Source organism: Labrus bergylta, chromosome 11 (assembly GCF_963930695.1).
Source record: "Labrus bergylta chromosome 11, fLabBer1.1, whole genome shotgun sequence".
Classification (NCBI taxonomy): Eukaryota; Metazoa; Chordata; class Actinopteri; order Labriformes; family Labridae; genus Labrus; species Labrus bergylta.
Window position 1 is genome coordinate 8849292 of NC_089205.1, and position 16900 is coordinate 8866191.

General features: G+C 43.4%; 2 protein-coding genes across 2 annotated transcripts in view; both read left to right on the top strand.

Annotated features, from left to right (window-relative positions):
* The first annotated feature begins 319 nt into the window (after positions 1–319).
* Positions 320–1930, top strand: LOC110006262 (lysophosphatidic acid receptor 6-like). The gene has a single exon (XM_020661437.3). The coding sequence runs from the start codon at positions 409–411 to the stop codon at positions 1273–1275; it is 867 nt and encodes a 288-aa protein (XP_020517093.2). The 5' UTR covers positions 320–408; the 3' UTR covers positions 1276–1930.
* Positions 1931–13281: 11351 nt separating this feature from the next.
* The window catches only part of LOC109986268 (calsyntenin-2), a 242381-nt gene continuing 238762 nt past the window's right edge, over positions 13282–16900 (top strand). Inside the window, exon 1 of the mRNA XM_020636858.3 lies at positions 13282–13778. Coding sequence (XP_020492514.1) covers positions 13715–13778 — 64 coding nt within the window. The 5' untranslated portion in view covers positions 13282–13714. The remainder of the gene's footprint in view (positions 13779–16900) is intronic.

The following is a 16900-nucleotide window of genomic DNA, read 5'->3' on the forward strand; positions in this document are numbered from 1 at the left end:
AAAAAAGATGTCACAAATAATGTTGTTCATTGGTCCCCCCCCCTTCCCTTCAAGTGTCAGAACCCCCACTGTGAAAAACACTGTCATGGGTTACATGTCATTGGTGTTAAACACGGTATAAACAGATGTAGTTGAAGACACACATACAGACTTTCAAGCAACTTCTTTCCCATGACCTCAGACTCTCACCCCTCAGTTTCAGTTGAACACCACACTGAGTATCTTTGACACCTCGTGTTGAAGCTGTTTCCTGTTTCGACATTTTCCGCCACTGTAACATGTGACAACAACCCTTTGTTCAGAGTGGTGTTGGGAGATCTGATTCACACAGAGGCGGGCTATTGTGGTTTTTCTACTTCACCTACCTTCAGTTTCCTGCACTTCTGCTTTTCTCACCGGAGCAGAAACATGTGTAACTACACTTCAGGAGAAAATGGAACCGAAATGAGACACCCGACATACGCTTTTGTGTTTGGGTCTGTGATACTGGTGGGTCTGCCTCTCAATGCCCTGTCACTGGTGATCCTGTGTCGCTGCCACAGCCTCAAGTCCCCCAGTGCTGTCTTCATGGTGAACCTGGCAGTCTCAGACCTGCTGCTGGTGGTCTCTTTACCAATGAGGGTCTACTACTACGCCACAGGCACCTGGCCTCTGGACAATTTTGCATGCATTTGTGTCACAACGTTTTTTCTCAACAACATCCGCTCCAGCGCCTTCTTCATCACCTTCATCAGCGTGGACCGGCTGCTGGCTGTGGTTTATCCTCTGAGGTCACGCCACCTTCGGACCTCGTCTAACGCCTGGAAAGCTGCAGCGCTCGTTTGGCTGTTTGTGTTGGTGATCAACATCCCAGAGAATGTCTATTTTTTCAAGTTTTTAAACAAGTTAAATGAATCTTCCTGTTTTGAATTTAAGACTCCTCATAGATCACCGTTGCATTACATTCAGCCTGTGCTCGTGTTCACCATGCTCGCCGTCAACATGGTGTGCACGGCTCTGGTGTCTTGGACTCTTAGTAGACGCCTGAATGACTCTGCCAGGGTCAACAACAAGGTGAATGTCATGCTGATTTTTGCTATGAACATGATTATGTTCATGGTGTTTTTCTTGCCTGTGTCCTTGGGCGTTCTCATTCCATGTTGGAGACCTGTTATCACATGGCTGATCTGTCTAGCTAGTGTGAACTGCTGCCTGGACCCTCTGCTGTATTACTTTTCTTTCGACGGCTTCTGGAGGCGAAAAGAGGAGGTGGACTCTTCCCTTGCAAGAGAATAGATGGATTCAATACACAAGGACAACAGTCACTCAAACAGAATATCCACAAGACTTGTGGGTTGTGTGTCCAGGCTGTTTGTGACATGAGGTGGCACATAAGGTCACCTAGTTTTACTGCTATTTATTTTTACAGCCCATATTGTCAGCATAACAGCAGAAATGTATTTTTCTACCAGTAGGAAATGTGTCAGAAATGACTGTGGTGGAAATCTTTTTTACAGTATTTTCTGAAAAACTGCAAGCTAGCTTTGATTTGATATCTAGCACTTAATGCTAACAAAATATACTTATTTAACTTAAAAAATCTTTCCTCCTCCAAACTTCCATGGAGGTACATGGAAATGACATTCAATAAGAATATTATCTGCTCAAGCATTATTTACCTTGAATTTTCTTTGAAGGCAGCTCATGAACGTGACAATAAGCTCCAATGTGCTCCATTGTCACTGCCTAACCAATCTCTCTTACAGACATTTTGATGGGGAAAATACTTCAGTGCGGTGGAAATGACATCAAACTGTGTAAAAATGAACATTTAAAAAAATCACTTTTATGTTATGTTTTATGTAAATGTCTCCTATATGGGTTATAAAGTACATGAGTGCCATGAGAGAATTTCTTTATTACAATAAAAAAGGCGACTTTTATCATGCCACCATCTTTTAGTGGTTTTTTTTTTAAATTTTTTAATCTCTGTTAGACACACATGGGATGGTTCGTGTGTGGTAACAGGAACGTGATGCATGTGAAGCTGCTTTCTTTCAGTTCCCATCTGAGTTGCAGTAATCAGAACAACATTGCATCCCCAAACTTTGCAAACTCGCACTGAATGCACATGTGAGAACTGTCCATTGTTGTCACAAATAAAAGAAGCTTAAACAAATGACCTGACATTAATGTGTGACTTTGAGCAGGTTGGCATCGTGAGCTCCAATTGGGTAAAATATCAATAACAAACAAGCAAACAAACATTTCTCTATACAGAAGATTGTATTATTTAAGAAGTCTGAAAATTAAACCTAAGGACACCCCCACACAGCCTTTTTGGACGCCCCTCGATTTGCCAGATATGAAACCAGATATGAAACCAGTAATCAGGTCAAACCAACAGGTGTTGCAGCGATGGAAGCGGGCAAGAGAACTGGTTCAGATAGAAGTGATTGTACCCGACCTAAAAAGCCTCTGCATGTTTCTAATAAGCTCCACGAGCAGAAACGTGCTCAAACTAGGATCAATATTGGAGATGATTTTGAAAAATGGAGAGAGGTTAGAACACAGAAAGGTTTACAGACCGATGCAGAGCTGGATAAACACTGAAGCGTCAGTTTCCACCACATGGCAATCTCCATGAGCATGGACTCTAGAGAGGAGGGGGCGGGGGGAGACAGCTCTCTACAATGTTTAGAGTTTGGACTGCAGTACCCATTTTAAACACTAGGTGTCAGAGTTACATATTGCTCCTTGAGGGAAGTGTCGACATGATTTCAAAATTGTGTGATGAATTATCTTCTGGTACATCACAGATCTTTGTGGTGCTGTGGTATGTGAAATCTTGTGATTTGTGAGAAGCAGTTTGTGTTTTTTGAAAGGTCATGGTGAACTGTTGGAGCATGTTCGGAAAGATTTGCTGTGTTTTGTGCAATGTCGTTGTGCTTTGACCTGCAGGGCCACCGTAGTTGTGTTGAATTAACTGTAGACAGAAAAAAATTGGAAAGCACAACTGAAGCCAAAATATTTAGAGCTCCCCTTACTGACTGGCTGCAGAATAAATAAATAAATCCTGCCTCCTCCATGTTAACAGATGGGACATGGTGCAAATGTTAAGTTGAAATATGTGCCAAATAATTGGCATGTCATGAAAGCTAGTTATAATCACACCTTTTTTTCTAAGAACTTTCTTTTCAGTTAGTTATTTGATTCTATAAAAAGCTGTAAAATGACATGACTGACAGCTTTGATGTCGCTGTGTGCATCAGATGAGCAGAGTTGAGAGGAATGATGACAGGAAATGTGACGAGCACAAACACACTTTCCATGAGCACGAGTGCCAGCCGTAAAATGACACCAGAATCTTTGGGCCTGTGGATTGTTCTGACCCGAGGGATCTTTGCCGTCAGCTCCACCGGCCGATCCTTATGGCACAGGCTCTAACTGAAATTCAGTAACATGTCACTTCCTGTTATGGCGGCAAGTGGTTTTTTTCCACTTGAAGGTGACTTCAGACAAGTTGTCCATCTCTATATACAGCCAGTGACTTGAACAAATTAAACCTTATTATTTGGGTTAATCTAACAATAAATCACATCTTTATTCCCTTAATTGCTTTTAAATATTTAATAGTACAGAAACAATCTCAAAAGCAGCAATATGAAATTGACAAATTCCTCAAGCTTTTATTTAGCATGATTTCTGGTCTTTGGTTTTCAGATATTATTTGCTCTTACACGCCTAATTGATTCCATACTTTTTGTAAACTTTCTGATTAGGGATAAGACATAATCCTTTCTTTTGTAAGCTTTTTTGTAATTGCTCATAACATCATTCTGGCACCATCACACGTGTCTCTGGTTCTAAATCTTGGGATGCAGCTGAGGCTTTTGTGCTTTTTCACAGTCTCTCAGTTTGGGAGCCAGCAGCACTCAAGTCCTCCAAATCCTGGCAAACGGAGGGGCATCTGTATACGCCTGTAGCAAGTCGATCCAAAAAGGATCCAGATCTGAAACAATCCAGATGTAGTGTCTGGAGGAAGACACATGGGGATATTCTGTTGGAAAATTAGGACACTCTACTGCAGGTAACCCCACAGCTTGATTTTTTGCAATGCAATTCTACCCTGCATGCCCTGCACAACTTTCCTCTTTTTCTTTTAAATAATAGTGCTTATGAAAAAAATAATCCACACAATCCCCATCTACTTAGACAAGTGTAATCATCTCGCTGCATCAATTTTACTTTTCTTTGTTTTACCATGCAACCTATGGTCGAAGTTGGCAAGCATGAGGGAAACATATGGTGCTAACTAAACGGTGTAAAAGTTTATTATGAAAAATACCAAAAGTAAAAAGCATTCAACAAGAGGGTGAAGTGTGTTTATCAGTGAATCAGTGTGTTGGCTGTTGTGTGAGTGTGTGGTGTGTGCAGCATGTTGTATGGTGTTAAACAAAGCATGGTGCAATGAGTAGCTGTGGTGACGGTGTGACGCTGGGAGTGGATGAGAGAGAATGAGAGGATGACTGCCCGTTCTTAAATAGCCCAGACTGGCTGGGTCTGCCAAGGTGTGGAGGTACAACGCCCACCAGCGACCTGCAGGGACACAAACACACACAGACAGAAGACTAAAAACACAATAGCAGGCCCTGCTGGCAAGAGGGCCGTCACCAACAGCTATGATTGTTTTTGTATCGTTAATATCACATGTTTCTAATCAAGCCCAGTCATTTCAGATCTTGCTTGAAAACCTCTTAAATTTGAAAACTGCCTAGAGTTGGTTTTCTCCCTCGAGCAGCTCCATACCTTTGCTTGCGCCCCCCGCTGGGGGAAGTTGAATGTTGTGAGGCTGAACAATACACTGTATAAATAAGGACATAGTCTCAGGGGCAGTCGCCATTTTGGAAATGCCATCTCCAACAAACTTTCAGTCAATCTAGAAACAGACAAAGAGGTGGAGCTTAGGCAGGACTACAGCAAGCTGGCAGGCAGCTACAATGTGTCAACCTGTCAATCAATTTAGCCACACCCCTAGTTATGCAAATTAAATAAAAACTACACTTTATAATTGATACAAAATGTGTTTGCTCTTTCTTTTAGGGCCTTAACTTTGTTTATTTCTGCTGTAAATTTAAGCATTTTAACACAGGGCTTAATGGTTATTCCTTAGCGTCTGCAGCCAGCCTCTAGTGGACACTCGAGGTACTGCAGTTTTTTGCCCTTCCGCATTGGCTTCATTTTTCAACACCAGAGTTTGCTGCTTGATTTAATATAGAAAATAGCTCATATGTCATACAGCCTCAGCTAGCCGTTACATTTTCAGCCATAATGCGTCACATTCAAGTGCAGTCGTTTTTTCAGTCTCGTCATTGCTCTGCTGAAGCCTTACTGTCAAATTAGTTTTACCTGCTTTTCCCTTTCAACACCAAACAGCCGACATGTATGACAGCCTTTGTTCGAGGCAGAGTGGATTGTTTTTAGCGTGGCCGAGATTGGCTGGATTCGTTTCCCTGGGGATATATGAGTTTTGGAGGATGCAGCTTTTTTCATTCATGTGTTCAGATTTGATTCGGTGTTCCTTAATTACCTTCTATTTCTGTGCTTGCCAAGGTCAAGCTTGCATTTCTTAAGGGCTCTCCATCTGTGAGTGAGTGATATCCCACATCTAGAGGGACTGGAGGGTCCTGCTGCAGTATGAATGTGTTTGCTCAGTCTGGTCACGGTCAGCTGACCCTCTATCCCCGAAGGTAAAACAGAAAATACACACACATTCTCTAACTCTTTTTTTTTCCTTCTGCTGAGCACACAAACATAAACATTCACATAAGTACAGCGCAAGAAAAAAAAAAGGGGGTAAAAAACCTAAGCAGGTACATTCAGGTCTGCAAGCACTGCTGCCAAGACCCACAAACAAGCCTGTTGTGCAGCAGCCAAGTCTGCCTTGGACCAGAGGAGGAGTGCTATTGAAAGGCAGCGGCAGCTTTGGCAACTGTGGAACGACAGGCAGCTCAAAGAGCCAAAAATGGAGCAGAGAGAAAAAGAGGGACAGACAAAAACAATGCTGAACTGCAGAATGGACGAGGGAGACACCAAGGAGCAGAGCAACAACAGCCCCCCCCCCCCCCCCCCCCCCACCAGAGCATCAGAAGCCTTCAGAGAACCCCATCATCATTGGATAGGACTCAGTTCAACGTCCGCCCAAATAAGTGCAGCACTCTTTTTAATTTACCTTGAATGAGCAGAAACAATCCACATTTTAACAGTTTGTTTAGAGCAGGGGTTCCCAAACTTTTCAGCCCATGACCCCCAAAAATTAGGTGCTAGAGACTGGGGACCCACTCTGTCCATGGAGATGGTTAACGATAACGGGTACACGATCCAAACACTGGAATTAGAACAACACAAAAGAACAGCCTGAACGCTATAATATTATTTTCGTAATGGTAGAAGAATTAATCTCTTGATCTTTTTTTTTCATATGTTTTGACAATAATGGGTAAAATATGCAATTTTAAGTAATTTTTAATTTTGATATGTGTTTGAAAGAACTCTTCTCAGTGTCTTGCGACCCCCCAGGGGGTTCCGACCCCAGTTTTGGGAACCACTGGTTTAGAGGGCTGGATTAACTACTGGATTACAGATTACTTTATTCATTATTTTCCCTTTGATGTGAACAAAAGCATTCGGTTTGGGATTAACTTCTTTCAGACACAGAAGCACCTGGATGATTCAGATGCAGCCTTTAAGCATAGACTGTATACAATATGGACGTAGTCTCAGTGATGTCACCCATTGGTGTCTGAAGGGACGGTGTGAAGCCCAATGATGTCGGTCGCTATCCTTATGAGGTGGAGCCGTGGTGGGCCTCATGCTGCGTTCATGTGCTGCTCGGGTGGTCCAAGTTTCCAAGTTGGGAAGCCTCTAGTGGACACATGAGGAACACACTCATCTCTGAGTCTCCATCAATTTCAAAGAGTTTAACACAATCAGACCCTTTAACCTTGCGTAGGTTGTGAAATTCAACCTCATACCTATTTAAAGTCTTTGCTAACTATATTAATAATTTTATTATGTAAATTTGAAAAAAACGAACCTCCCTTAATCTGTGTGATGGATTGGACACAGCTTTAGAGAGCCACATGAAAGATTTTCCCTCCGCATCAAAATAAAGCTGATTCATAGACGGCCAAAGGTTTTAGAAATACGCACTGAGATTTGTAGAACAAAGCAGAATGCTTTGCAGAGTGGTTTGATGTGATGTAACATTATTTGTAATAAATGGGATGAAATTGGAAAGGCACTGGTTTAGTTCTTTTGAATGTCTCTGTGGAAAAAAGAAGAAAAAAACATGGTGGAGAGAGAGAAAACCACACCGAGTGAAGCCAAATCATTATGGAGAAAAATGCATTGTTTTGAAATGTAAATTTTCCCTGTCTGACTGCAGACAAACTAATGTTTACTCCTATAGTTTTCAGTAATGGGATTGAGAGATGTGCCAGGCTTCCAGCAGATGACAACTTCTGGCCCACTTCCTGCTAGTGAAGCGAGGCAAATCGGGGCCAGAAGGCACTCTCACAGCTTCAGACCTCTGCATGATGTAGGCGGCATCAAAGCGACGCCATCGACTCTTCCTCAGAAAGAGCCGTGAGGGGAACGCCAGGGGGATGATGGTCTATCTCTTTGGCGTTCTCTACCTCCTCCTCCTCCTCTCATCCCTCCCTTCCCCTGTCTCCCCTCTCCCCTCGCCCCCCCCTCTCCCCCTCTTGCTCCTCCAACCGAGCCAGCTGTCAGTGGGAGTGTGCAGAGGCACTGCACTCTGTCACACACGCTAACTGGAGAGCGAGGGCGGAGAGGGGTTGATAGAGAGATCTGAATTTGGTGTCAGCAGAGTGATTAGGTCACGCATAGAGCAGAGGAGAAGATGGAGGCATCAAGAGAAACAAGGGGAAGGCTGCAGGAGGAGATATGGGATGAAAGATGGGACAAATAGAAACATGGGGAGGCGATTACTTGAGACAAAATGACCTCTCGGTTGAGGGACAGATAAGAGACGGAGGAAGGTGATGGTTGATTGCTCAACAATCGAGATGGATGATGAGACTTAAAAGCTGTCGTGTGTCCGGAGGACAAGAGACAGGAACAACAGCAGGGAGCCCACGTTTAAATGTTTTCCTTCAAAGGCAAAAAAGATGAAATATAAAAGTCTAAACACGGTCCCCACGAGCTAATGTTTAAACATGAGAGTGTGTGAGAAAATGCACATATCAAGCATGCTCCTCTGTCTGTGATTATATACCAAATAACAACATGATGGACCGTTGCTTTCAGCAGTGAAGACGATGTCTCTTCTATTCTCTCCATGTGTTCAGTAAATGATCAAATTAAGATGCATGAGTGTGCTTTTCTATCTGTCACACTGGCTGTGCACAGAGGAATCTCCACCCAGACCTGGAGAACAGAGCATCTCTGTGCAATAGCATTCCTGTGTGTTCACAGCTGAAAGATAAATGTGGAAAAAAGGACTAATCCTGCATCTCAGCTGTATCGAGTGTACTGCTGTGTCACGACCAGAGCTGGGAAGTAACTTTTGTTTACACCCTTTAGTAGAATTTTCAGGTATTCCTCTCTTCTTTGGTTATCAATTTTTTAAGGACAGCTCCCTCCATCTTCAGCCAAATATCTGCACCACTAAGCCCCCTACAGTTCACTACAGGGCCCAAAGTATTTTAAGGGAATAATCATTTATTTATGTTTTGCGTTTTATGCCTTTCCCGAAATGGCGGATGTGTAGGGACACGGCGGGAAATGTCAGAGCTGATTCAGGGATCCTCCTTCCAACTTTCTTATTTGAGTGATATCTGTGCTACTTTAAGTATATTGTTATGCCTAATATTTTATTTAGAAGAAGAAGAATTTTTTTAATGGACTTAAAAAAATGTGACATGATGTTTTGTTAGCTTTGCACAAAAGCTGCAGAACTTTGTCTCTGTGACTCAAAAATCTAAACTCTTGAGAAGCGGAGCTCTCGGAGAGGAGTGTGGACTTTTATGATGGACATTGCAACAGAAGCTCTTCATGCTTTTATTAAAATGGTAAAGCACTTTTCTAGTCTTCTGACTACTCAAAGCGATTTGACATGTCACACCTACACATTCACACACTGATGGCAGCGGCTGCTATGTAGTGAGTTCATCAGAAGTAATTAATCCAATTCATACGCTGCCGACAAAGCAGCGGGAGCCATTCAGGGGGTGAGTGTCTTTCCAAAGGACACATTGGACATGTTGATGCAGAGCTGCGGCTCGAACCCTCAACATTCCAGTTGAGAGACGACGACTTTACCAACTGATCCACAGCTGCCCCCTCGTGTGTGTTGGTGTTGACTTTGTCCCTGGTTCATCCACCATCAACCACACTGATTATGTTACCTTCCAGGTCTTTATCGGGCTTCAGCCTATCAGAGCACACACTGGATACAAGCCTGCCTGCGGAACATTTAAATCATAACCCAGGATATGATGTTTGATCAGTTTTGTTAGCTCTAGGCTCCTGGCTAACATTTGTTCTCCTTTGCCCGGAGCCGCCTGAAACAAGTTCAAAAGTTCTTGTTGGGGTCAAATGCACCAGCCAGCTCCCTTCTTTCTTCCCTCTAACCTCCATTTCTTGGTCTTGTCTTGTGAACGGGAAGAGGCAAAGTCAAACGTTATATATATATTAATTTAAAAACATCACTTTTCAGCCCGTATTCTTCTTCTTTTTGTTCCCATCATCATCTGGAAACCTATAGAGCAAATGGCTTCCAGTAAAGTATGTCACTAATATCTCCCCAAAGTGAAATACTTACAGGAAACAAATAGAACTGCACATTAAACTACTCAGCCAGGTTAGATTGCCTCACACACACACACACACACACACACACACACACACACACACACACACACACACACACACACACACACACACACACACACACACACACACACACACACACACGCGCACTGCCGCGGCATTGGAGAAACTTTTTCGTTATTTTCCTCAGGACTCGGAGCGCACAGACGGACACAGTGTGATATCACATTAGCATTATAACTTGCAATTCACTATTCCCAGGGCGTTGGATATGGTAGCCTAGTGGGCATAATGTGTGTCAATAATGAAAAAGCTACGGAAAAAGCCAGAGAGCAGGAACGGGATTGGGGAAAAAAAAATAGGCCATTTGCTTGGGGTTGTACTTTTGGATATAGCCTTGATGAAAAAATGAAAGTATAATTTTTTTTTGCCTGATGCAGCCCAGTCACTGATACACAAAGTCATGATAAACTCAGGAAATAGCCTGCCCCGACACGGCCTCAGAAGAGCTGCCCAGCCAGATTGAGATTAGTGGTTTCATGTTGCATTGTTTGTTGTTGTTGTTGTTGATTAAAGGTGATGGTGTCATTTGGAGATTTCGGGCCTTGCTGCAAAGCCTTCAGGGAAATATAATTAGCTTTAACTGTGACTTGAATTGGTCTCAGGCCATGGGGAAACAATTAGGGCTTTCACACTTCCAGAAAACTCCTGAAAAACTGCAAAATCCAAAAAAACAAAGTTTTCGTTCGGACTTCACCCAAAGTTTCTCCTGCCAGCCTCCTCGTATTTTTTCTGCAGCAAGTCCAAGTGAGCTGATGTGAGAACGTAGCAGGATAAGATCAGGAGAATTCACCTCGAGCCAGTAAGAGGGATAGTGACGGAGCAATCCTTTTGAAATTACCAAGATATTTTCAGGAGTGCAGATGTGAAAACGGCTAAAAACTTGAAGTTATTGGGAGAAGTATGAGAAAATAGGACACTATGTTATAGTAAAGACTCTGCAAAAGCCACATTTGAATATTCCTCATGTTGCTCAGGCTTCTAAAGGATCCCGGCACCTCACTTTGAGCAACACTGCTTCGGTTTCTCTGTCACCTCTTTGTTCACGAGCTGAGGGAAGCGTTTTTGTCGGCTATACACCACTCAGGTCATTTCCCAGTGAAAATAAGACCAAATTTAATTTCACCGCTGGATGCTGTGGATTCAAATCTGTGCATTGTCATCTGTTTGTGTTGCTTTCTCTTTTTTTCTTCCTCCCTCTAGATAACACTGGCAATATTTCCTCTGCATCCCTCCCCAGAATAATCCTTAACCAGCAGCAGAGATAGGCCAAGAGAAAAGTTCCTGTGAGATAGGCTACTCAGGAAAATTGAAAAAAGTTATTATTAATCCTGCTGCCCAGCATCGACTGAAAAAAACCAACACGTATAAACTCATGCATGCTCGCCCACACACCGCAGACTAACAGAAAAATTAAATGAGCAGACGCGAGACATGGCCGCGCTCTTTCTGGCTAAATGATTCATTTTGCTCAGCCATTTTTAATTTGGGCCCCTGTCTTAGACCAAAATTCAAATATTTGACATTTAAAGGAGCCGTTTTGAATGCTTCCTCCATGAGAGGAGAAAAAAAGAGACCAGGATGAATGTCTTTGCATTCCAGTTGTTTTAAAGTCCGTCCATCTGTCTGAGCATCTTTCTCTTATTCAAACTCAAAGCCCTCCGGCAAAGCTGGAATCCTCTTGCGCATATATCAGTTAATAAGAAATTTCTGAAATGTTGTCTTTTTGAGGACTTAAAAAAAAAAAGCAGAATTTAAAAGTAAAAAAAAAAAAAAGAAGAGAGAGATTGCAGAGACTGGCCTACATTGGGATGTTAATATTCTATTTCTGTTGCAGCCTGCATTACATATTCAAACTGTTTCATAATGATGAAGCTTTAGTGAGATTAATTGCATCTTCAGGCAGAAAAATACTGAAGTAATTAATTCACATGTAGAGCTGTGTACTTTGAGTTATATGGGTTTATTCATTATCATTACTGCCTCGCTATATGCACGTATTGTTGGGAATCAACGCTTTCTCATCCAAGGCCGTCAAGTTATGCAGATTAATTAACCCCCTCTGCATCATTTAGACTCACTCAGGTTAGTCTTTGTTTTCTTCCTGTTTGTCATGTGGTATGGTGGAGGCAGTAGCTCAGTGTGTAGGGACTTAGGTATGGTAGTGGGGGGTCACCGGTTCAATTATCCGCATGGAAAGTATGGGAGTTGGCCTGGTCGCTGGAGAGATGCCAGGTCACTTACTGCCAAGGTGCTCTTGAGCAAGGCACAGAAACCCTACAGCCCTGGCGCACTCCCTGTGTAGCAGCCCCCCTCTGACATCTCTCCACTAATGTATGTCCACAGGTCCTGTTTGTGCATGTGTGTGAGTCGAGCCTCTGTGTGTGAGAAACGTGTCTCTCAATAACAGAGTGTAAACCAGAATTTCCCCTCAGGATTAACAAAGTAAAAAGTAAATAAATAAATATTGGGTTATAAGTGTAGGCACAGAAATAATTAAGCTAAGGGACAACATCACAGCAAATTTTGCAACGACAGTATAGGAAACCTCCCTAAGGGGGCCCTATCTGACAGCACTCACTCTCATTGCCCTGCTAAGCGTCGCATGAATTATTGCTGTGAAAACCAAAGTTCATCAAAGAAAGTCGATAGACAAATGCAGAGGTAATATCCGTCTACAGGCGAGAAAAAAGAAACAGGAAAAAAGAGGACGTGGACTGGCAGGCATGATGGTGATGAACGCTGGTTGGAGGGCCCCCAATTGATTTTTGCATAGGGTCCCAACAGACTCTAGAATTGCCACTTCTCTAAATGCATCTAAAGCTCCTGTGAGGAACCTTCAGTTTGTGTTGGTTTTGGCGCCCCCTGTGGATGAAGTTCGCTTTGCTGATTTTGTCCTTCATCTGTGTAATTGTGTTTCCATAAAGTATCACTGATTGAGAATCTTTGTCGTGAAAATGTTTAGGTAAAGGCGGTTTCTGCCGGAAATCCAGGCGTTAAAAATTACCAGAAGTAACCAGTCTTTATGCTGATGGTCGTGTTTGCTTTTATAGGTCATAAAGGCACATTAATATTTATTTCAGCTTGTTTCATGTATAGCTAAAAACTCCCCACAGTGGCTTTAATACTCATGTTATTAGCATTCAGAGTTACATAATTATAATTCAATGTTATCTTTAGGCATTTTTATTCATGGGTTTAATTTACAAACTTTACGTCTTTTAAAACAGATGTTTTCATTATGCATCTCTCCTCAGCGTGGCAGACTCGTGGTGAGCTGGAGTGGGCTGGGATGCTCCAGAGATAGGAGATGGGAGGAGGGGAGGGCGGGAGGATGAGAGAGAGAGAGAGAGGGTGGTTGTGGAGGGGGTGGAGGAGAGACAGTGAGAGAGAGAGAGAAGAAAAGAGATCTCTCTCTACCCTGTGACGTCGCTCGGTCTGGTCCCGGGGTGCGCTGCTCGCCGGTCCCGTCTCAGTAGAAACCACTTGAGTTGTTGCTACCTCGACCGTCCACACAGACCTGCGGTGCGGACTCGCGCGGCTCCGGTGCGGTGAGGTGCTTTGCGAGCACCCGGTGTCCTTCTACTACTCCACGCTGCGCGTCTTGTCCCACATATCAGTGCATAACTGTTTTTACACTCTGCCTAAAGAGAAAGGAGAGGAACCTGAGGCGGTGAAAGAACGAGAGAGAGAGAAAGAGAGAGAGGGCGGAAAAGAGAGAGAGAGAGAGAGAGAGGGAGAAGCTAAAAGAAGGAGGAGAGCAGAGGAAAGCGGTCGCCGTATCCCCTCTCCATCCTCTGGCTGAATCTCCGCCAAGAAGATGCTGAGAATAGCCTGCGTGTTGGCTGTAGTGGCTCTGGGGTTGAGTGCCGCTCACACTAAAGGTACGGTAGGTGAAGGGCAACTTGCCTGCTCTGTGTGATGCGCATCTGTGCGTGATTGAACGTGGCCGGAGAGGCTGTGCGTGGATGCAGAGACATGTCTGATACAGTTTATCTGTGGCGATGCTTTAAGTGTGTCTACGTGGTTTGATGTTGCTCCCCCAAATAGACTATTATTCCCTCTGATTATTGTTCCTCTTTGGACTTCTGGAGACTGGACACTGAATAGTTCCTGTAGAGCTGTTCAGCCCCTAATAGCACTTGAGAGTATTTGTTCTATACTTCATTGGCATCCCTTCAGTTGTTCTAGGGAGATTTAATGTTCCTGTGGCGCTCAACACTGAGCTCACTCTGACCTTATTGTTCCCTGTTTTTGGGTTAATCTCATGTGGATATGCTTTAATATTGATGGACGTGCTCGCAGCGTTATTATTCAGTCAGTTTGTTGACATTAGGTCATTTCAGTTCAGGTATGTAGACTGAAACATGCAGAGTCATCCATCACACATCAACATGTCTTAGTTTGCAAATAAGATTCACAATCAGCTTTGTTGGCCAGGTATGTGTACACAAACAATTTGAATTTTACTGCTCTAACATGCTCTTAGTGGACATATTTAGAGTAGACATGGGTGCAGATTCAAACTAACTGGCATGTAAAGGCCTACGGATATAAATATGGAGCTCAAATTGGTTTAACTGGGGTATATGTGGCTGATCATTAAGTTAAGAAAAAGATAACACCCTCAGATTTAAGCTAAATTTACCTTCTGGACAAAGAAAATCCAGATTTGAAAGCAGGAGAAATCCCCAGAAAGTGCAATAAAAATAAAGAGTTGTAAACATCTGCTATGATTGTTTCTCTGCAGGCTACATAACAGTTCACAGTTTTTCTTCCTCTACAGTTAATTTTCTGAATCTTTTTGCAAATTGACACAAACTTTGATCACACCAGTCTTCTTCATAAAACCTTTTGTTTTAAAGAGAAAATATGCATTTGTGGGATTATCAACAGGCAAATTTAATTCCCAGGTGCAGTTAGCCGATAAATCATCCCCTACATGGGATAATCCCCAAAGCCACTGATATTTGATAATGACATCCAGATGTCATGAATGTGCACCATGCTGTTGGCAGTTTTGCTTCGCTGCTGAGCTAATTTGAGGTCCACCAGAATCCCCACTGCAGTGGGACTTCTCAATCTTGCCGTGTGCCTGGCATGTGCCGTAGGTAAGCTGGGGAAAATACAGCAACAGGTCCGTGCTAATCAACTCCCTATAGACCCAGTCTGGCGTTTTCCTGTGTGAAATAACAAGGTGACACCCGTCAGTTTCGTCTGGCGGCAGAGAGACATCAGAAGTGCGATAAGCTGTTCATCCTCCTTGCCTCCTGACACAGTGAAACACATTCCTGCTGCTCGTCTGGCGGGCTGCAGCTGCTATCTTAGTTGTGTGTGGAAGGAGAACATATGCTAATAGACCTGCTGCAGGCCCTGACCTGGCCCGGAGGTCGAGCTTTTGCCTCACATGCACTTTCATTTAAATGGGATTTATTATCATGTGGCTGTGTATTCATGAAAAAACAACTCTTATCTGTTTGAGGATATAACCTGATTGGATGATATGTGTAATACAGCAGGAAATAGCAGGAGAGTTGCATTATAAGGAAGGATTTATTCTCTTTTTTAGTTCCTGAGCTTGAGCTGTGAAGTAAACAAATTACTGGCAAGTCAATAGGGGTTGAAAAACCAAGCTCACCGCAGGTCTAATTGATTCCCGAGGGCCGCTGTACAGTGCAGTTAAATCCAGGAGAAAATAAGAGTCTATTGTCTCTGTGGATCTGTTGCTACGCTGACCATCGCCGCCTTTCCCCTCTCCTGTCACAGTTGGCAGGAAAAACAGAAGCGTAGAAGCAACAAACCTAAAGCGCTTTTCCATTTCTCACCCTTCAATGTGTTTCTCAATTTCCGTTTTTGAGACGACAACAGAAAAAGTGCATTCATGTCAAGTGTTGCAAAGGAATCCGCCTCCGTAGCGGCAATATGCAAACCTGTTTTCCAGATAACTTTGAAGCGCCGCTACCCCTGTCATTTTCTGTTTAGCCGCCGTTTCATTCCAGGAAAGCGTGGACGTGCGACTGCCTTTAATCACTCTCACCCTTGAGTCATCCATTCAGACTGTGTGTGTTTTCTAAATGTGTGTGTGTGTGTGTGTCTACTTAGGATATGTTTCAGAGTTGTCTGTAATCAGAGCTCAAAGTGTGCTATTTGTGTGTGAGCAGGCATGTGTGGGTTTGGAAGAGTGATAGAGTGCGGCCAACATGTTGACAGCCGCCAAATGTGCAAGCAACGGGCGAGGAGGTGATGTCGTTTACAAAGGAATTATTGCATTCACAGATGCGCGCTGGCGCTCAAACGATTTCTCTAGGACAGAGCGCGTTGCCGCTCGACGGGGAGAATCTCTCGGCAGAGAAGAAGAAAGAAAGAGCTATAGAGTTTTTTGCCAGTGCTGCCCAGGGCCTCTTTTTGTGTAATTCCCGGCAATATGAACTCTGAATTTAGATAGCTCATTACCAGCACAGTATATTTTAATACAGCGACCCACTGTGTGTGACTCCTTGTTGGTGGAACCTTTTCGCTGCTTCATTATATCCAGATAAACACAGTGTACATTTTTATTCAGTCGGTAAACATGCCGACAGTTGGAATATAATACTCAGCCTTTGGAAGATGGCTAGTGGTGACCAGCTTTCGGCTTGTGAAGTCTCAGGATTAATTGACACAGGTCTTATAATTTATGGTTTTCTATATACGGCCTCTGTGTGTGCGTCTGGGTGTAAGCCGGTTCGGTTGTGTGTGCGTACAGGGGATAAAGAAAGCCACGGGGATAGTCATTTGAGGATCCCATTAGCAAATAAAAAAGGGGGATGACAAAAAAAACAGAGGCAGATTTATGTCCCCCCCTTCGGAGAGAGGAAGTGCATTATGGGAGCACTCTATAAATCCTCCAACGAGGCTGTGACACAGGATGCAGCACAAATCCTGGCCGCGGCCAGTGCAGAATCGGGGCTCAGCAGCATTGAGGAATATCACACATTGTTTTTTTGCTTTGTCTCCCGTCCTCAAA

Bases quoted from the DNA above. Each gene is read 5' to 3' on its own strand.
- LOC110006262 (XM_020661437.3), top strand. From the start codon at position 409: ATGTGTAACTACACTTCAGGAGAAAATGGAACCGAAATGAGACACCCG.